The following is a 21,996-nucleotide window of genomic DNA, read 5'->3' as shown; positions in this document are numbered from 1 at the left end:
TCACACCTGTCATAGAATGAAAATACAGGCAATTAAGTGTGAGAGAGGAAAGCGACCGTAGGGATCATTTAGCCTCCACTGTGGCCGTTCACGTAGCCACACTAGGCGTGCGTCTTCCTGACTCTTAGGACAGTCAAACATATTTATGTCTCATGGGTCACAGATAAGAATATTTAAGAGGTGGTGGCAAAGGATGTATGCGATTGAATGGTGATGAGAACAAAAGAAGCCGAGGGAGTTAAATGATCAGGTGGATATGGACCTTTAAAAAAAAGCCATCGGCTTCCCTGTTGGCGCAGTGGTTGAGAGTCCGCCTGCCAATGCAGGGGACATGGGTTCGTGCCCCAGTCTGGGAAGATCCCACATGCCGCGGAGAGGCTGGGCCCGTGAGCCACAACTACTGAGCCTGCGCATCTGGAGCCTGTGCCCCGCAACAAGAGAGGCCACGACAGTGAGAGGCCTGCGCACCGTGATGAAGAGTGGACCCTGCTCGCCACAACTAGAGAAAGCCCTCGCACAGAAACGAAGACCCAACACAGCCAAATAAATAAATAAATAAAATAAATTAAAAAAAAAAAGCCATCTTTTAAACAAATGAGGCTGCTGGAGGAGAGGTTGAAGACCCCGAGGCCCAGAGTGAATTGAAGTTGTTTCGTTACACCGGTCCGTTCCACACATTTAGCGAATAATCGCTGAGTGCCTGCTGCATGCTAGTACCGTCCTAGGCACTAGGAGACAATAATGAACAAGACACACAGATTACTTTTTTCTGGATCTTGTATTTGTATGGGAGGAAGAGAGACAATAAATAATAAGGTAACAGATTTAATAACTGTCGTGAAGAAAGAAAGCTGATTGGAGATCAGTGATAGCCTCTCTGAGTAAGTGACGGCTAAGTGGAGGCCTGAAGGCCGGTAACGAGCCCTCTTTGCAGTGGGACAGGATTGTGCAGTGGCTCTAAAACAGGAATGAGCCCAGCTGGGAGAGGCACTTAGGGAGCAAAGTTCATGACGGCATTCAGACCCTGAGACCGAGTGCCTCCTTAAATTTCGTGCCCTGAGCACCTGTTTTGCCTCATCTTGGGTCCTGCGCTGCCTGGTTGAAGGACAGAAAAGACAAAGTTGTATTTATAGGAAGTGAGTCAGGACAGAGGTTTTGAGATGGGCACAGAGACACTGGCAAAGTCTTAAGGCTTTGTAGGCCAGGGTAAGGTTTTCCAACTCCATTCCTACTGGAAAGGGAAAACACTTGCAGAGGAGTAAGCTGACTTATGTTTTTCAAAAGCTCACTACTGTAGGGAGAAGGGGGTAAAGGGGAATAAGAATGGAAGTTGGCCAGTCAGCATTCCTTAGTTCAGGGGAGAGACGGACTAGGGTGACAGGGTGCAGGTGGAGGGCAGTGGTTGCATTGGGGGAATACCTGCTAGACAGCTTAGTTGCATAATCAAGTGAAAAAGCAGGTTGGAGATCCAAGTATGGGTGGTCAGGACTAGAGATGGAAACTTGGGAAGCTCTTCAAATTAAAGTCCCAGTGAGTCGAGCTTTTGTCAGGGACACTTCAGCCACTGTGATACCGTGAGGGACTGCAAAGGGTATGGGTACAGGTACGTGTATGTAGGTTATTAAACTTGGTGGTAGGAAGGTAAGGGAGTTTCTGTTTAATTTCTGATCTCTCAGTGGAGTGTGAGATAGTATCGTCACATGGAAGTGGAGAAGGGAGAGAAAGGGTAGAGGATATTTGAGTAGGGAGAAGGTTTCAGATAGCCATTTCAGAGGGTGAGAAAATGAATGTACCAGGGAAGCATAATAGGATTGCTGGGTGGTGAGATCTGTGATCCTGGATTTAAAACACCTGGTTGGTGTTCTTCAGCAGTGTTCCACAGTATAGGCAGGGAATAGATACATGAGTTTAATCTCAGGGTGGGCTAACCATAGGGTCAAAGTTAGGATTTGAGACCTTTTCTAGCACAAGTCAGATAAAATTATGGGGTAGATAGGGTCCCTTAAATGTAATCTTTATGGGAAAGATCACTCCTAGAAAATTCAGTGGTTTAAAGAATTAAATTCAGATTTTGGTTACACTTGAATTAAACTCATGACTTGATTTCTTTGCACCATCATTTATTTGGGTTTACATATTTGGGTTATATAGCTAATGCTTTTTCAGAACACATATATTCTCTGAAATTTACAAAACTCATTTAGATTCTAGAATCTAGGAGGTAGCTCATGCCTATCTTTGGAGTGTGAAATTCTTAATAATGGTGAATCCAGTTCCTACACGTTTCGGCCCAATTCTCGTCTGCCTTCTCACCGCCAGAGAGCTCCTTTTGAAGCCATTGGAGCTCTGCGTGCTGAGCATTTCATGGGGGTGCAGAGCAGGGTGAGGGTTTGGGACCCACTGAAGTTAAGTGAGCATTTTAATTTCAGCTGCTTTATCCAACAAAATGAGAATTTATTTCTCAAGTCCAGTTTGGAATAGGGCACTAGAGGGCAGTATTTAACTTTTTCCATTTGTATCTTCATCCAACCTCTGTTTTCTAGAAATCTCTTAAATATTATAAGCATTTTTGAAAATGAATATGGTTAGATGGTTTTAAGGCATGAGAGACGTATGTTAGTGACGCAGCCATGTTTGGGAAGTGTCTATATATTTTTGCAGCAAGAACAGCTTTCTGTCTAATCTGTATATAATTGGGGATTTATGGCCTGATCTAAGTTGGAGAAAATTCTTAAAGGTAGTTAAGAGGGGGTTGTTACTAATGTGAGCCTTGATGTCACCTGCACAAATAAAAGTCAAAAGCCCTGGCACGCCCGCGGGCATTCAACAGAGGGACTGTGGAAAATAGTATGACAATTCCCCACCCGGTCGTATAAATAGGGACTTGTTTACTTTGCTTATCCAGAGTTAGTTACAGCAGTTCCAACTGAATGGCCATAAGCATTTCTGTTAGCTGGGGTCTGCCAGTTTCTGTTTGTGAATCATGTTATACTGTCTGATACTGAAATCCAGGAATTCATAAGCAGAGGGAAAGTAAAATGTTGGTATCAGTAGTACTTGACACTAGGTTAAATTATAAACTAGCATCTACATTGTTTAAGTAAATGAAGTCTATAAATGAATTCTTAATATATGTGCCTTTGGCCAGAAAGTTGACGTTTAAGATCCTGTCAAACCTTGAATAATTTTTTTTAAAGGAAAACAACCCCCTACCCCCAAATTACAGTTAAAGATTTGGCAAAAGATTTGAGCTGTCATAGAAGATATCACAAAAGAGCTAATTTTAAAAATAGACTTTTCACTTGAAACTCACTTTCCAGCTTTTCGTTAGAACAAAATAGCTTATATACAAACACAGCTTTCTGGTCTGTCAAAATGTGGAACACATCCTGGCTTCTTTCTAGAAGTTAATATCTTGGTTAATTTGAAAACCATTCGTATGCTTTCTGTTTTATCAGGTTATTCTTGGGAACTATAATTGGCTGTCCTTTGAAGATGTCTTCGTTAGCGCTTTTAATTTTGGAAATGGCTTACAGATATTGGGTCAGAAACCAAAGACCAACATTGCCATCTTCTGTGAAACCAGGGCTGAGTGGATGATCGCTGCACAGGCCTGCTTCATGTATAATTTTCAGCGTACGTGGACTTTCTTATCTTCTCAAAGCGTGGACCTAATGTGGGAGAGATGATACTCACTTTTTATTATAAATATTTACTCCCAAGAGATTTAAGATTCTGATGTTAATTTTTACCTTGTATCCAATCAGTGGATAACTCTTTGTTACCACTTAGAATTGTTGATCTATTTTGGAAAAGGAACCAGTCGTGGAACAAATTATACCATGTATAGTAAGGGGACTTGAACCTGTTCAGAGGGGACTTTCTGGGTCTGGGGAGCTAGATCTGTACCTGTGGGTCATTGCTCTGCTACCCCTCTCAGAATTTTCTTTTGAAGTTAGTGTCATCTTGTTATGCCACTTCTGTCAGTAACAGCTGGCCTCTAAAACACTTCCAATACTCAAACCTAGCTGCTCCGTTAAATGATAATTTTTATGTTGTAACTATAACACAACCTGTGGAAGTTGTGGTGCTTCAGTCTGTGAGGTAGTCCTGGAGGCTTAGTTCAGAGGTCTTGGTGCCAAATATGATGCAAAATATGGACATTGCTTATCCTTCAGATGAAACAGAAAAGCTACTTTTATCAGATTTCTTGCTGTAAATGCCTCTGCTGTTTTTTTTTTAAACTGGCATACCTTTTTGTTGTCACAGGTTTGGGTTTACAGTATGTTTCTTCTAAGAAGATTTAATTATCTCTTACAGTGACTTTAAGTCTACCTTTTTTGAGTTAGGGAGAAAGCAAATAAAAATTCTCTTCATCCTCATCATCATTATTTAATTTTGACATTTCTAAGAATGTCTTTCTTTAGATTTTTCTACTTTAGCATAAGCAGTATTACCACTTGTTCATGCTATGTTCTTAACAAGTAATATCTTAAATATGACATTCAGTGTGTTCTCTTATTGGTATATTTTTCATATTTTAGTATCAAGTAGTTAACAACTAAGACTGTGACATTTTAGAAGTCAAATGTAATTCCTTTCAACATGACAGTCTCAGAATAGCATCTATAGGCAAAACAAAATAAAATAAAAAAATTTTAAATTTTAAAATATTGCAATTTTGGGGGGAAGTTATAGAAGGGTGAGTAGGCATAATGTTAGTTAATATATTAAAATAATTTAGAAAGACAGCATGAATAGATCACAAACTGTGGATCTAACAGTTTAGGGTTTAGTATGTTCCATCCACGGTCAGAGGCTTTATTTAATTCCTTTTAGTATTTCCATGAAATGTCCAAATGTCTGACTTGCCCTTCTTTTTCCCTGTAGTTGTTACGTTGTATGCTACTCTAGGGGGTCCAGCAATTGTTCATGGATTAAATGAAACAGAGGTGACCAACATCATTACTAGTAAAGAACTCTTACAAACAAAATTGAAGGTGAGAACTAGTTTTCTAATAACTGTCCCGTACTTTAGAATTTTCAGTGCCATGAGCTCATTATTGATACTTAGTTCTTTTATGATCTTTAAAATCCTTAATATCTCTGTAAACTTTGTGGGACTCTCATACTTTATTCTTCTCCTTTAGAAAAGAAAAAGTGGATTTCATATATATTTGTGTATAAGCAGCGCAGAGAGCTACAAATTAATTGTCAGTGTGTCCACGTCAAAGGTGAAGGGATCACAACCTTATTGTGCTCATCTGTTTTCTAGTCTATTTTCAATAAATTTGTAATTTTTAAGGATTATTTTTAAACTAGTAATTCACTTGGTTCTGAAGCATTTGAGTCATTACAAGTTTCAGAATTTTTTAAAGGGAAGAAAAAGACTTTACAAAACTACAGGAGAAGGGGTTTCTTTCGTCTGCAGACAACTCTGTGAAAACAATAATATCTGATTTTTTTTAAACACAAGTTTATAAGAGGATTCCCTTCCTCTCCCCCTGTATCTTTATTTGCCTCTTAAAAGCATGAGGAGTGTTTGGCTACCCTGTAGTTCAGGCAGTGTGTGTTTACATGCCCGTTTTTGTAAGGAACTGACTTTATTGATTAAGATTTTACCAAAGAACAAGGGTACACACAGTAAATCTAATGTCATAAAACAGTAACTTATATTTCAGACCAGTAGTTCTCCATCTGAAAAAAGGCGTATTCGTACCACTACACCCTACTCTTGCTTTTTTGAGGCAAGAAATTAACAATTTGCTGAATATGGTAAACTGCTTTTCTTGTGTCCTGGGCTATTTGTCAAGCTATTTAATGAAGAGTAATGAAGAACACAACGAATGCTTGTGTTTTTCCAGGATATAGTTTCTCTAGTCCCATGCCTGCGGCACATCATCACTGTGGACGGTAAACCACCGACCTGGTCTGAGTTCCCCAAGGGCGTCATCGTGCACACCATGGCAGCAGTGCAGGCTCTGGGAGCCAAGGCCAGCGTGGGTATGTGGCGGTTTCCCAGTTCCTCATGCATGTTCTACAGTGACCGTGTTCTCCAGAAGTGCTCCAGATATTTGATTCTAAAGTTAGATCAAGTGACAGACTAGTTTCCTAGGCCATCACTTTGGGAAGAAAGGTCACTCTAGGTATACTGTCATCTACCCTTTAAAAAAAAAGCTTAAGGAAAAACAACGTTAATTTATTAAAATGTTCTAAAAGTAGTATTTATTTGAAGTTAATTTAAAGTACCTTTTACATTATACAGTTTTCCCGTTTCCCTTTTTCTCTTTGGTTTAAATGTTAGTGTTTAAACCAGATAACAAATAATGCCATTATTTGTTTAAACAAATTTAAACAAATAATGCCATTAAACTTGCCCTATGTGAATTATCTGTAAGTATTAACAGATATGTAAAGTGTCTAAACCTGCATTCCTCCTTTTACTTTCTGCTCTAACTGTGTTGTTTCCAGAGGGGACATCTTTCTGTCCTCCAGCTAGCACACCCAGGCATGGTAACCGGAAATTCCCACTCTCAAATAAGTGTCAGAAGATGTTAGAGAATATATTGATGTTTAAGGATATCACAAAAGCTGTTAGGATGGTGGGACTGTACTTCCTTTACAGTTGGAAACATAGTGATGAATTAGATGTAAACATTCACTCAGCTTGGGAATGGGGTTATGCTGAGGTTAATTTTGGACATGTTGAATTTACCTGCTGGTGGGACATGCAAATGTAGCTTTGTAGTGGGGAGTGGCCTATACAAGTCTAGTACGCTGGAGTTTAATTTGGAGTTAAAAGATTTAGAAGCTAGAAACAGATTTTAATTAAAGCTGTGGGAGTAGGTGAGGTCACCCACAGAGAATGGTACCTCCAAAGGCCACCAAGAATTGGTCAGAGAAGAAGGAAGAAGACATGCAGCGTGTGGTTCGTGGGAGCCGAGTGAAAGGAGCCCCCTCAGTGATGCAGGAGTCTTCAGCAGGACCAGGTGCACTGGAGGAGTCCGGTGATGCGGGGATTGCAAAAGCACTGTTGGACTTCTTAGCCAGTGTCACGTCAGAGAGAGCAGCTTCTAAGTGCTGGTGGCAGAGGAGAATGGTGCCATGGGATGAAGGAGTGAATGGCGGATTAGGAAGCAAGAACTTGAATGATAACAATTGTCAAGAAATATATCTTGACAGGTGGGAGAGAAAGAGTTCACTTGGGAACGTGTTTAAAATGTTTTCCTCATTTATTTAAGAAGACCGCATTTAGGATAGTTCCAAGATTAATTCAGGCAGATCACCAGTGCTATCCATGACCTGCTTCTCTTAGTCTTTCTTACTGTGTCACCTCTGTAGGATGTTGGCTGCTGTTCTTAGGCTTGTGCAAATGAGGGACAGTGTCTTTTAATCCAGGATTCCGAGTATAGCCATGTTAACTTCACCGCTCTGAAGCAGAGAACGTTCTGTAGCAAATGTCTAGGTACCCTCGTCTGACCACCCTTATTTCTTAGTTGAGTTGCTGGAATGGCCTTTTCTCTCCCTATACCTCCTTTCTTTCCTTTCTAAGTTAGGTAACCACACAGTAGCTAAAGTGATCCTTGTCACAGGTGATGACAAGCCTCTGTTGAAAGTAACATTGCTTTCCACCCAGAGTGAAATCCAGAGTCCTTCGCGTGGCCTCTGAGATGGCATGATATGGTGCTGGCGGCTACTTCACCTTCATTTCCTGCCACTTTTCCTAACATCTTCTCACCTTGCCCTGCTTTATTTTTCTTCAAAGCTCTTATAACATTATAGATTTGTTTGTGTCTGTCCCAATAGCATATATCTCTTATGTGCAGGGACTTGATCTGTTTTGTTGAGCTTGTATGAACCCAATTAATAGTTGTTAACTCACTTAGACAAACAGATGATTATGAAAAAGTTGGTGATACAGCTAAATTTCTCAGAAGTATGTGTGTCTTTTCTTCTCCAATACAGAAAACAAACCTCATAGCAAACCAGTGCCCTCAGATATTGCAGTAATCATGTACACAAGTGGATCCACAGGACTTCCAAAGGGGGTCATGATCTCCCATAGTAACCTTATTGCTGGTATAACTGGGATGGCGGAAAGGATTCCAGACCTGGGGTATGTCATAGTAAATAAATTTGGGGTAGTCCAGTATTTATGTCTGTTGTTACATTAACGTTTGTGTCATTTATTACTACGCTGTTAAATTAGTCCTTCAGAGTCTGTTTACAGTAGGTATTTCTTCAAGAAAAGGACACTAAAATTACAAAATAGTTACAGTTGGGCTTTTTTTTTTTTTTGGCGGTACGCGGGCCTCTCACTGTTGTGGCCTCTCCCGTTGCGGAGCACAGGCTCCGGACACGCAGGCTCAGCGGCCATGGCTCACGGGCCCAGCCGCCCCGCGGCATGTGGGATCTTCCCGGACCGCGGCACGAACCTGTGTCCCCTGCATCGGCAGGCAGACTCTCAACCACTGCGCCACCAGGGAAGCCCTAGTTGGGGGTTTTAAAGTATAGTTGATAGACATCATTGTTAATATTTACTTATTACTTTAAAAGTGCAAACTTTAACTGACTTAAATGTCTTAAATTATTTTAATCAGTCGGTGTTGTTACCTTCATAGTCATTTTTATACGTAAATATTATACTTCAAGTGAACAAATAATATATCCAATAAATGCTTATTGAGCTTCTCTATTCAGTCTCTGATTTTTCTTTTTAAGACACATTCCGGTAGTACTGGGGGAGAGTGGGTATACTGGGATGGGAAAGAGACCAGTGGAGGAAACCAGACGGGAGCGAATTTTAGGGGTGGTAAAGCTAGCATTCCCAGAGATGGAATCAATATTGTGATGACTGATCTAGTGCAGTGGTTGGATGCACAGAAATTATACACACACGTGTTACTGTGGAATTGAATTTGGGGATGGAGAGAGAAATTTTTCTTGTGTGTGCATAACTTTTAGGAAAAAAAAGTAAGAGCAACTAATTCCTTCTGGGAATGGGAGCAGTTCTTGAAATATATGGATATGTATACATACACATTTTATTACATAAGGTATAATTTAACTCTCAGAACATGAATCTCATCCTGAGATTCCTGGCAGAAGGTTGTGGATCCTATTTGAACTCTCCTGTTTGATAGCCCATTAGCTTTAAAGACCATTTCCTCCTTGGGGGAATTTCTTCTGTCCTTCCAAAGAACCCTCATTTTCTTTTTCCCCCCTCCAAGCCCATGTTTCTTCTGTCCTGGTGCCTTGCTTCTGCAGCACGCACAGTTAGTGAGTGCCTTCCAGGAGGACCTGGAAACAGGAGCCACTTCCTCAGAGTGTCTGCCTCCTTAGCTTTAGGTTGAGCTGTACTACAGTTCTTTTCCCTGACACCCTCAGTGTCTGTCTCTGTCTGTCTGTCTCTCTCTTCTCACACACACACGCACACACACACACACACATGCACGCATGCACGTGCATGCACTCACAAAGAGCCCAGATTGAGCCCTGAGGGTAAAGCTCGCTCCCGTTTTCACAGAAACAGCACCTGACTGTCGCTTCCTGTATCTCCTTTTTCTTTTAGGGAGAAGGATGTTTACATCGGGTATCTGCCTCTGGCCCATGTTTTAGAATTAAGTGCTGAGCTTGTTTGTCTTTCTCACGGATGCTGCATTGGCTACTCTTCACCACAGACTTTAGCAGATCAGGTAAATTAAATTCTGTGATTTGAGATACTAAAAAATCATAATTATCTTTAACACAATTTTCATTCAGTATGACAGTATATTGTAAGGCTGAGAGTTAATCATTCTAAAGGAACTTGCCTTTTAAGTGCTACGTAGAATATGAGTGAATTAAAATGATGAATTTGTAATGTGTTTTTTAAGAGTTTTATTGAATTTTTAAAATAAAGATCACTTTATATAGATAACTTTTTCTCTCTGTAGTCTTCAAAAATAAAAAAAGGAAGTAAAGGAGATACATCCATATTGAAACCAACACTGATGGCAGCTGTCCCGGTAAGAATTGACCATTAATCAATATTGCCTGCTATAAAAGCATCTACAGAAAGTAAATGCTAGTGGAAAATATGCTGTTGACATGGTAGTTTATGTAGGATTTATTCCTTATTCATTATCTATGTTACCTTGAGCTCTACAGTATTTATTTGATCTTGTTTTATCTTTTTTTTCTTGCTTATTAAACAATCAACTTAGTTTCAGCTTCGATATGATATTATCAGTGCCTTTCCCTAAATAGCTTCTTGCTCAAATCATTTTTGTGATATCTGTTTGCTATTGGTAGAAACCTGAAGCCCAGCAGGAGATAGGAGAAAAGGTTTGAGATCACCTCCTTCTAAGCAAATCATATCTCCCGAGTCCTTGGGGAAAGTCTGGCCTAGACATCAAAAAAAAAGGGACAGAGAAGTTGGTGCAACTTTGAATTACCCTAGCAGCACTGTGCATCTTAATTTAATACCAGGCATAGGGAGGGGCCTGGGAATAAGATCAGTAGAAATGGGATAGCAATGATTTTCTGCTCCCTTAATGTAAATTTTATGAGGCTCTCTGATTTTGTTTGAAAGTGTTGGGAATTATAATTGGATACTGAGTGTTCACATTCAAGCATAATTGCTTAGTTATTCCAAAGTCAAATATAAATGACCAGTAATTTTGGAGTTTCATTAGGTATGTAGTTTCCTTAGTACTATCTTTCTTTAAAGTTTTGGTTCACATAAATATTAAATATAATTTAAAATTGTAGAGAGAAACTCTTTCAAGTCATTAAAGTATGTGTCGTAGGAATAGGCATAGTAAGCAAAACACAGTGCAGACAAGGAAATTTTTCATGGATGCAGCATTAAAAGTCAAACAACCAACCAAAATAACCCCATGGTCTTGTTGTGAGCAAAGAATGTAGTACTTTATATCTTTATAAGATAGAATGGTTTTTAAAATTCTCTTAATTTTATATAGTTGTTCATTTATTTAGTGAGTTTAGTTTTTAGTTCAGAATAAATAAGAGCAAAGCAGTATAAAGAATCAATAATGGCATATTACTGCCCTAAGGTTTTTAATATCTCCCTGCCCCCCCTTTTTTACTACTCATGAGCATCTATTAAAAATTACAGAAATCTCATTTTTAAACAAATTGTGGCTCTATTTTAAAAGTTTATTCTTGACAGAATGTATCTTTTAAAATGCCTCTATTGATGGAAATAGTAATCTGATGTTAAGGTTTTAAATAAGGTAGCTGATAGCATTATTGACTGTATTAACTCATTTTTATACATCTAGGAAATCATGGATCGGATCTACAAAAATGTCATGAATAAAGTGAATGGAATGAGTAATTTTCAACGCACTCTGTTTATTCTCGCCTATAATTACAAAATGGAACAGATTTCAAAAGGGCATGGTACTCCGCTGTGTGATAGGTAAGTAAAGGCTCTCCCTCTCCTTGATAACTTGATCATTTTATTCACATTAATAGCCCAATTAATTGAGATAGTTATAAGAAAAAATTATCTTAAAAAGTCAAAGGGACTCTAAAAAAAATCCATCTTGCATAAGAATATGAGCAATTAAAAAAGATTGCAAGGTTATTTGAAAAAAATTTTCACTAAAAATTTTACTGTGTTAAATGTGTGCTTATGTCTTCTGTGGACACTTAATATAATTTTAATTATTTTGAGAAGTTTCTCTTTGCTTTTATATTTATTTCAATATGAATATAAAATGGCAACCAAATATGATTAAATGTTTTGTGTTTAAAGTGTTAAATGAGTTTTACCACACACCTGTCTTCCCCCCCTCCGCCATGGCACTAATAGAATAAGTAGATTTAACTATAAAATTGTTTAGAAGTTAGAAAATAAAAGTATGACATTCAAATTATTTTTATGGGAACGTTAATGTAGTTTTTACATGTGTTTCACATTATTTAAAACTTTATAATTTTTTTCCTGCCTTTTACTCATATCTCCAGTGAGATACAGAATTGCTTTGTAAAGCTTATTTACATATATATATATATATATATATTTTTTTTTTTTAATGATTGCCTCTTGGTCTTTTTTCAAAGTTATTAAAATACAAAACAAAACCCTTCCCCCTTTTTCATCTAGGTGGTAAGCAATCTTTTTAATTAGTGTGTTTTCAGAAACATATCAATTAGATGTTTGAATTGTTTTCTTTTTTAATTTACCAGATACTTCAACTTGAATTAGTGAAATTTTAAAGAGTTAAATTGCTGTATACAAATACATATACATCTTTAATGAAGTAAGCGAAAGCAAAAAAATAATTTACTTTTCATACTAAATTTTATGAAGATACAATAGGATTATTCAGTATTAATATAATATGTATTATATAATGATATAAAACTAATTGCTCTGGCCATAAGCAAGGGTTTTCCATTACTATATAAAATTAAACCTGACAATTTTGAATTCAAATATTATTGAAGTTCTCAAGAGAAAAATCACAAGTTCTTGGTTGAATAAACTTGGTTGAATAAACATTTAGATTTAAGTAGTGGGTCAAGAGAGTCTCTTAAATTGGCTTTGTGGCCTTGGATAAGATACTTAATCTCAACATCTCATATAGGTGTACCTCGTTTTATTGTACTTTGCTTTATTGCGTTTCACAGATACTGTGTTTTTACAAGTGGAAGGTTTGTGGCAACCCTGTATTGTCAGATGGTTAGCATTTGTTAACATAAAGTGTTCTTTAATTAAGGTACGTACATTGCTTTTTAGACGTAATGCTGTTGTACACTTAATAGACTATAGTATAGTATAAACATAATTTTTGTATGCAACGGGAGACCAAAAAATTCATGTGACTTGCTTTATTGCAATAATCACTCTATTGCGGTGCTCTGGAACTGCACTCTAAATATCTTCACGGTGTGCCTGTGTATCAGAATTTGAAGATTAGGCTAAATGATTTGGAAAATCCCATTCAGCTTTAAAATTCTGTGATTATCTGATTGATTTTTCTTTTTTTTTTTAAGCTTTATTTTCCGGAAAGTTCGAAGCTTGCTAGGTGGAAATATTCGGCTTCTCTTGTGTGGGGGTGCTCCACTTTCTGCAACCACACAGAGATTCATGAACATCTGTTTTTGCTGTCCTGTCGGTCAGGGATATGGACTCACTGAATCTTGTGGGGCTGGAACAATTACAGAAGGTTAGTGTTATCTACAAAGTGGTGTGTCCAACAGAGGCTGGGGTGCAACTCCAGGCACTTTTTAGTATGGGTTGTTTTTTGCAGATATATAGAAGAGCAGTTAAAATATTTGTGTAAATCCCAAGTAGTGTGATTATTGATATGTTTTTAGAATGTATTAGGTGTATCTCATTGTCAATAATTCATCTAGAGGAGTTTTCGAATTAAGACTATGGAAAAGACTATGATAGTATTAAAAACTACTTAGCTGGGCTTCCCTGCTGGCGCAGTGGTTGAGAGTCCGCCTGCCGATGCAGGGGACACGGGTTCGTGCCCCGGTCCGGGAAGATCCCACATGCCGCGGAGCGGCTGGGCCCGTGAGCCCTGGCCGCTGAGCCTGCGCGTCCGGAGCCTGTGCTCTGCAACGGGAGAGGCCACGACAGTGAGAGGTCCGCGTACCGCAAAAAAACCAACCAAACAAACAAAAAACAAACTACTTAGCTTTCTAGAAAAGAAGTTTTTGTCACAAGCATTGGCTGTATTGTGTACATTTATCATATCAGTTTTTAAATTTCTTTTTATGTAGAAAAATTAATGTGTATTTTCAAGTTGTTTAGGTATGTTTATTAAGGCTCAAATTCAGAAATGTTTATTGGGATGGGTGGTCTGTGTTAAGTGCAACGAGAAACTAGATTCCGGTCTAGAGAATCTAATTTCCAGAGTTTATCATGGTGACGGGGTTGAGGGGGCAGTCCATTACCTGAGTTGTTCCCAGATGACTCCCCTAGTGCCTTATATGCCCTTTTATGGAAGAAAGGTACTTTGTTCTCCAGTCCTAGATAAAACTATGCTCCTCCTTTGTATTTTCTAGATATTGATAGACACTAAACCTCTTAACTTTTCATTTTCCCCTATTTACCTTGAGCGCTTTTGTGCACCATTCTTATGTCAGGTTTATCCTGCATTACTTCTGTATTTTCCAGTTTTCAGTTACGTTCTCTATATTTTATGTATTTTGGGAAGCTGCTTCTAAGTCTTGTTTTGCACAAAATAGATAAGCAATCTTAAAAACATGCATATACGGTTCCTGAAGAGCCTTAATTTCTTCCATTTTTAAGGTTTCCATTGGATGTGTGATTAATCAGTTACAGTTTATGGTGTAAATAAGTCTGTAAAGTATTAAATATCAGCCTTTCATTTCTGATATTTGAATGCTCTTTGAAGAGGAAACATAATGCAGTAGTAGTTCATAATAGTGGTGCGTTCTTTCCCAGATCCTTGAAAGTTAACAATCTTAATCTCCAGTGTGATCTCTGAACTCTTACTATATGAATTTATGAAAAAATAGGGTGTGATAGTATAAGCTGATGTGAGGGAAGCTTCAGAGATCTCAGTTTGAAATAGTGGTACATGGGAGAAGGTTGGAGAGGTTATTTGTACTGCAGATCTGTTAAGTCTAGTAAGAAAGTAGAATAGGTGTAAACCATTGTGTTCCTTTATCCTTTAAGATAGAGAAGACAAACTCATGAACCAGGCAGCTACTTAAATGAGTGAAGTGGGCCCTGGTGTAAGAAAATGTGATGGTAAGGGATCTGGGGAAACTGGAGCAGGCCTGCACCGTCTGATAGGGGCTACAGTTGTTGCTGTGCTGGAAATGTGGGCCCATTGTTCTCGGAGATTCCATACTCTTTTGTAAAATGTCTTGATTTTTAAATGTCTAAACCAATTCGGATTAAAAAAAAAAACCAAAACATTTCAGTGTGGGCTACACAGCTTGCTTCACCAGTGTGCTACTTCTGCATTTAAGGGTTCTCTGGGGATATCTAAGGTTTGGGATAAATCACTGGTTTTTTGTAGTTTAAAAAAATGAAGCGATTTATTAACTACTATAATCAAATACTTTTTTTCATTTGCATTTTAGTGTGGGACTACAATACTGGCAGAGTGGGAGCGCCATTAGTTTGCTGTGAAATCAAATTAAAGAACTGGGAGGAAGGTAATAACCTCTTTTAACCACAGAGCATTCATTTGTATAATATTAAACTTTAGAATTGTGCTTCATTTCCTTCCTTACTTTAGAGTGTAAAATCACCCACAGTGCTCACTTTTGTCCTTTATAATAGAAATAGTTTATCTAGAGCTGTATGAATGCATTTATTTTGCTTCTTTCAAAGATGACTTCAAAGAATTATAATTGTTTTTATTTGCTTACTTTATTACATAAATGCAAATAAGAATTATGGGAAAAACTTGAGAAATGTGCTAAATAAATAATGCCCATAAGTTACAAATGAACATATTTTGTAGAAACAAAATCATATAATTCATTCTATGAAACTGAAGATTTTTACCTGTTTTTTCTTTTTTCTTTCCCTTCTCTGAGGGCTTCAACCCAAAATTATCAGAAGGAAATTTTTACTATAATTACATGAAAATGTATTGCTCATGCCATTTAAATACTAGTCACTTCTTAAAAATTTTATATGACCCTATTAGCATGTACATGTTATCTCTGATTTGTCTGGGTGCACTTTTCTTTTATGCAAAGAGAGTCTAAGGCTTGGGTGTCATTTTTCAGCTCTCTTTTAGCAGAACTAGTGAAAATGTTTAATAAGCTTAAACATGGAACCCTTCTGAAATTATCTGTAAGGAATAAATCTTCTAAATATATAGTAATTTGATTTTATAGGGAGATTTATTCTCAAAATGCACAATTTAACACTTTTATCAGTTACTAGTATGATATTTAAGAATCTCTACAGAATCCTTAAAGGAATTGACCAGTGTCGTCCATATGTAATTATTTTATACAGTAGATGTTGGATTTTTGAGTTTAATTTTTTTCTTGGAATAGTAGTTTGAAAGCAGAAGTGCTTAGGGTTAAGCAGCTGAAAATTTGCAACTAGTTTTATGTTGATGAATTTTGTTCGTAGTGCCTGCCTTATTTCCTTTGGGAAACGCTGATTGGATCAAAATCAGATGTCCCTATTTAGAAACTAATAGTTTCAAGTATTCACACGATGCACGCAGGGATAAAAATGTTGAATTAACTCTAAATTATTCTATGTTTGTTAGGTGGATACTTTAATACTGACAAACCACATCCTAGGGGTGAAATTATTATTGGTGGCCAAAATGTGACAATGGGATACTACAAAAATGAAGCAAAAACAAAAGCTGATTTTTTTGAAGATGAAAATGGACAGAGGTGGCTCTGTACTGGAGATATTGGAGAGTTTGACCCTGATGGTTGTTTGAAGATTATTGGTAAGCGAAGTAATACTTTTTTTCTTTAAGTGGATGTTTCCAAAATAGCTTTTCAAAAGAGAGACTATATATTTAGAGAAGCTGCTTAATAGTGTAAGAATTCATCTTTATGTAGTGTTGGTATGGTCTCTGCATTATCCCTGGAATATAAAAATGTACAATAGGGACTGTGTGGAATTTATAAGGCTTGACATATTATGAGGTCTCAAGGTCTGTTCAACAGCAGTGGTATTTTTTTTTTTTTCCTGCGGTACGCGGGCCTCTCACTGCTGTGGCCTCTCCCGTTGCGGAGCACAGGCTCCGGACGCACAGGCTCAGCGGCCATGGCTCACGGGCCTAGCCGCTCCACGGCATGTGGGATCTTCCCGGACCGGGGCACGAACCCGCGTCCCCTGCATTGGCAGGCGGACTCTCAACCACTGCGCCACCAAGGAAGCCCAGCAGTGGTATTTTTAATTACTACTAGATAATCCTTAAAGAGTCCAGTTCTTAATAGGGAATATTCATTTTTGTGAATTCTTTGCTATCTGGAGGTTATTAGGGCTCTTTTCCTGTCAGAACCATGTCCTTCCCTTGCCTGTGAGAGCTAAGGAAGGCCTGGCAGCTCAGTACTAGGACCTGTGGGTGAGAAATACCTTCCCTGCTTCTCCTCTTAGGTTCTTTCTCTCAGTTAATGGCACTTCTATCCCAGTCGTGCCATCTAGACACTGGCAGGAGATGAGAACCTCTTCAGTCAGCTCCCCATATCTAATCCATATCCCACTGCTTTACCTTATGACATATGCCTCAAGATCATTCTTTCCTGTCTGTCCCTCTTTCTGTGATCGTAGGTCAGGCCTGCACTTTCTGTCACCCTATTGCAAGAAATTCCTTTCTGTTGCTGTGCTTACCCCCGCTGAATGCACCCTCTCGCTGCCGCCGCGTGATTACTAAACCCCCGTCTCACTGGCTGCTTTCCCGCTGAAGACCTTTCCTCCTCCTATAGCTGCAGTAATTCAAGCTGGCACGGCTCTCTTCTTTGCCAGTGTTCTTCCACTTGGCCACTGCTCAGTCTTCCCTCAAGACTCAGCTCAGGCCTCACTTGTGGGAATTCTTTGAAAATCAGCAGGTTGGAGAGTCCTAACACCTAGTACTACTGTATCGTATTAAAGTGATACGTTTTGTCGTCCTGCTTCTCTTCAGTTAGAATGTGAGCTTTCAGATGGCATTGAGTATATTCTTGACCTTCCTGGTATTAATGTATACCAGGAACAGAACCTGTTCAGCAGAACATGCCTGAAGCCCTGATGATGGGGTCCCTTAATCAGAATCTAGTTCTTTAAAAGAATATATTTAGTCGTACAAAAATAAGGGCCTAATTTTATGTGTTTTTAATTTTAGCATAACTACTATAGTGAACTTAATTGATAGCAAATTACTTAGGGAATGGCCAATATTTCTATGCATTAAAGGTATAATAATATTGTCCTCCAATGTGCCCCTCTCCCGGCCTTGTTTTTGCGCAGATCGTAAAAAGGACCTTGTAAAACTGCAGGCAGGAGAATATGTTTCTCTTGGGAAAGTGGAGGCAGCTTTGAAGAATCTCTCACTAATAGATAACATTTGTGCATATGCAAACAGGTAAGAAAGTAGAATTTATGCTACTTTTACTTAAAACATTTGGTGTGCTGTTGGCATTTCCTTTCTATGCCGGCCTTCTTTGTAAAGTGATACCAAGAACTCTTCCTTCTTATCCATTGTCTCTGGGAACGGCCTGTTCTCATTACGGCCATTAGCGATTCTTCCCTTGTGATGCTCCTCTCCTTATCTTCTGTCCCTGTTTTCTGTTTTACATCTCAGTGCGGTGTTCTGTGTGACAGGAAGGGGAAGGAAATAAAATGCCTCCTCCCTGCTGCCTTGCTACCTGTCGCCCTGCACAGGGAAGCTTCCCACAGCCAGTCCAGAGGAGAGGCGAGTAAAGAAGGAAGTTGGGGGGTGGGGTCAGAGAGCAGTGCTCTGCTCCGTTCTTACTACCCCCTGTCAGTTTGAGCCTGCTTGGGACCCTAGCCAGGTGTGGGCTTCCGTTCCCCCTTAAGCCATGTTAAGCTGTGGCTTCATACATAGCATCTCGAGCCCACGATGATATAGAGGCAGCTGGGAAGGAGAGTTTAAAGTTAAAATCCCAGAAATGCACTCTTGGGAAATGTGTTGGAATTTCAGATTGGCACTCTGATTACATTTTTTCATAACAGTATTGCATGTGGCAATCATTCTCCAGGGTTAATGATCGGATATTTTCTGGCCAGCCTGGGACCCTTACTGCAGCAGTTGACATAATGCTTACTATGAAAAGATAAAATCTGGTGTTAGGAGAACCAATTTAGAAATAGGCTTTGAGGTACAGCCCACTTTAAAGATTTACTACATTGGTTTATAAATGATTCTGCCCTTTGTTAGTCATGAAGTGTTTTCTTTAGTGATGCTACAGTTCTGGATTTTCATATGTGATATTAACCAGAACCGACCTTCTCCTGATGCCGCTGCCATCTCTTCAGGTCGCTGCCCTCAGCGGGCACACTCCAGAGTTCCTCTAGAACACATATTCCCACAGTAACAAAGGAAGAAATATGTATAATCACAGTACTTTGATTTGTTGCCAAATTTTTTTAGAAACAGTTTCATATCTACATTAGCTTTCAGTTTTGTTTAATCTGTTGATGTGAATTACTGATTTTTTAAGGATGAATTTTCTGATTTTGTAATTTTCTTTTAAAAAAGCATAATTCCTAGCAGTTATATACATAGTTGAAATTTATCATGAAATGTCAGGTTCAGGTTTCTTTAGCAGTGAATTCTGCCAGAGCACCGCAGCGCGTTATGAATCAGACAGCAAGCGTGGCGGTACCAGATACGCCCTCACGCATGTCGCTTGGGGTGGTGAAGAGCTGCTCGCTAAATGTCAGCGTAGCCAGTTAACCGCAGTTAACACGGTGTACACCGTGTGGTGCCTTAACCAAGTTGCCCTTTATTTCAGTTATCATTCTTACGTCATTGGATTTGTTGTGCCGAATCAAAAGGAGCTAACGGAACTAGCACGAAAGAGGGGACTTCGAGGGACTTGGGAGGAGCTGTGTAACAGCTGCGAAATGGAGAATGAGGTGCTCAAAGTGCTCTCTGAAGCTGCTGTTTCAGGTGAGAGAGTGTTCAGCTGATTCTGAGAACTGAGATGGGAAGAGGCTACTTAAGCTTGCTTATCCTGTTTTTGCTACAAGGGCTTAGGTTACATTTCCTGCTTAGAAACCAATCATATTTTCCCACCATTAGTAGGGAGAAGAACGTACTTATCAGTCCCCCACTATAGCCCCTTTAGGGACACACAAATCATCCACGCCCACCACTGATGGACGTGTCTCAGAATGTCCTCTTCTCAGCAGCTTCTGTTTTCTGGGTTGGCCCTTTCTCCACTCTTCTCAGCTGTTTCCAAGGCCCTGCTTAGCTTCCTGGACACCCCAGCCCGCAGTGAACCGTCCAGGACTCTTTGCTACACTGTTAGTGTGCTGGTAGTTGGTTGAACTCATGTGTCCTCCACCCCTTGTGCATGTGTGTGTGCGTGTGTGTGTGTGTGTGTTGAGGGGTGAGTGCAGAGAGACTTCGTCTAATGTTGGTTTCATAAAAACAGCTGTACCTTCTGAGTCATGGGTAATACAAGTATGCATTTTTATTCTCCTTAGATATGTTATTCAAGATTATGAAAAATGTAAATTGCGTTTATAGTTAATCAGACGAAATCATTTTGACCCTTTATTTCAACAGTAATTGTGTTTTGTAGTATGTCAGCTTGAAAATAGTTTCCAACTTTTTCTAGGTAACTTGAAATCCTTGGTCTGATGCTAAATTGAGTTAATTAATGGATATGAAATTAGAAAGCTACATAATTTCTAAGTAAGGTAGAATACTGAAACAATAATTAAGCATAATTTAAAATGTATATGCCTTCTTGCTTTATTTTTAAATTTTATGTGTATGTTAACAGCTCTGAGATATATTATAATTCACATACCAAACAACTTGCCCATTTAGTATATACAATTGCCTAGTTTTTTAGTATATCCACAGAGCTGTACAATTACCATAATCAGTTTCAGAACACTGTCATCACCTCAGAAAGAAATAGCGTGTCTGTTAGCAGCCACTCCCCACCATACCTCGAACCTCCTAGTCCTTGGGGACCACTAATCTTTCTGTTTCTATAGATTTGCCTGTTCTGAAGATTTTGTATAAGTAGAACCGTATAATAGATAGGGTTTTGTGACTGGTTTCTTTGACTTAGCATGTAGTGTTCATCCATGTTTTCTTGTCGTAGCATGTATCCACACTTCATTCCCTTTTATTGCCAAGTAATATTTGGTTATCCATTCATCAGTTGACACCTGGGTGGTTTCCAGTTTGGGCTGTTAATGAATAACGTTGCTGTGAACATTTGTACGCAAGCTTTTACGTGGATATACTTATTTATTTCTGTTGTTAGATAACTAGGAGGAGAATTGCTGGGCCTCTGCTAACTTTATGTTGAACCTTTTGAGGAACTGCCGGCTATTTTCCAGAACATATTTTTCTAAATATTTTCCAGACAGTTTTTAAAAATGGTGGCACCGTTTTACATTCCCACGAACGTTGTATGAGGCTCCAGTTTCCCCACATCCTTCCCGGCGCTCATTATCGTTCATCCTTTCAATCTTCGCCATCCTGGTTCGTGTGAAGTGGCCTCTCATTGCGGCTCTGATTTGTATTTCAGATGGTGGTTTATGATGTTGAGCATATTTTCATGTACTTAATGGCCATTGTATGTCTCCTCTGGAGAAATGGCTGTTCAGATTCTTTGCCCATTTTTTAAGTGAGGTTGTCTTTTTATTATTGAGTTGTATGAGTCTTTATATATTCTAGATGCAAATCCATTATCAGATATATTTTCTCCCATCCTGTGGGTTGTGTTTTTACTTTTCTTGATGGTATCCTTTGAAACAGGATCCTGATCCTTTTAATTTTTTTTTTTTTAATGTTGAGCCTTCTTTTAATTTATTTTTATTTTTGGCTGTGTTGGGTCTTCATTTCTGTGCGAGGGCTTTCTCTAGTTGTGGCAAGCGGGGGCCACTCTTCATCGCAGTGCGCGGGCCTCTCACTGTCGTGGCCTCTTCTTGCGGAGCACAGGTTTCAGACGCGCAGGCTCAGTAGTTGTGACTCACGGGCCTAGTCGCTCCGCGGCATGTGGAATCCTCCCAGACCAGGGCTCGAACCCGTGTCCCCTGCGTTGGCAGGCAGACTCTCAACCACTGCACCACCAGGGAAGCCCAGTTTTAATTTTTATAAGATACAGTTTATTTGTTTCTTTTGTTGCTTGTGCTTTTGGTATCACATCTGAGAAACCGTTGCCTAATCCAAGTTACAAAGAAATAGCGCTTTGTTTTCTTCTAAGAGTTTTATAGTTTTAGCCCTTATATTTGGGTCCTTAATCCATTTTGGGTTAATTTTTATATATGATGTAAAGAAGGGATCCAACTTCATTTTTAAGCAAAATCTATATTAGGTTTAC

At 38.9% G+C, this 21,996-nt stretch overlaps 1 protein-coding gene across 2 annotated transcripts in view; it reads left to right on the top strand.

Annotated features, from left to right (window-relative positions):
* The window catches only part of ACSL3 (acyl-CoA synthetase long chain family member 3), an 81,005-nt gene that overhangs the window by 56,279 nt on the left and 2,730 nt on the right, over positions 1-21,996 (top strand). For both annotated transcript variants that reach the window (XM_030835588.2, XM_030835676.2), the window contains 12 exons: positions 3,459-3,636; positions 4,891-5,000; positions 5,865-6,003; positions 7,966-8,116; positions 9,572-9,695; positions 9,936-10,007; positions 11,286-11,425; positions 13,009-13,181; positions 15,082-15,156; positions 16,236-16,427; positions 17,933-18,047; positions 19,441-19,598. In XM_030835588.2, coding sequence (XP_030691448.1) covers positions 3,459-3,636; positions 4,891-5,000; positions 5,865-6,003; positions 7,966-8,116; positions 9,572-9,695; positions 9,936-10,007; positions 11,286-11,425; positions 13,009-13,181; positions 15,082-15,156; positions 16,236-16,427; positions 17,933-18,047; positions 19,441-19,598 — 1,627 coding nt within the window. The remainder of the gene's footprint in view (positions 1-3,458; positions 3,637-4,890; positions 5,001-5,864; positions 6,004-7,965; positions 8,117-9,571; positions 9,696-9,935; positions 10,008-11,285; positions 11,426-13,008; positions 13,182-15,081; positions 15,157-16,235; positions 16,428-17,932; positions 18,048-19,440; positions 19,599-21,996) is intronic.

This window comes from Globicephala melas, chromosome 7, assembly GCF_963455315.2.
Source record: "Globicephala melas chromosome 7, mGloMel1.2, whole genome shotgun sequence".
NCBI classification, from domain to species: domain Eukaryota; kingdom Metazoa; phylum Chordata; class Mammalia; order Artiodactyla; family Delphinidae; genus Globicephala; species Globicephala melas.
This window is presented reverse-complemented; position numbering and strand designations above follow the sequence as displayed.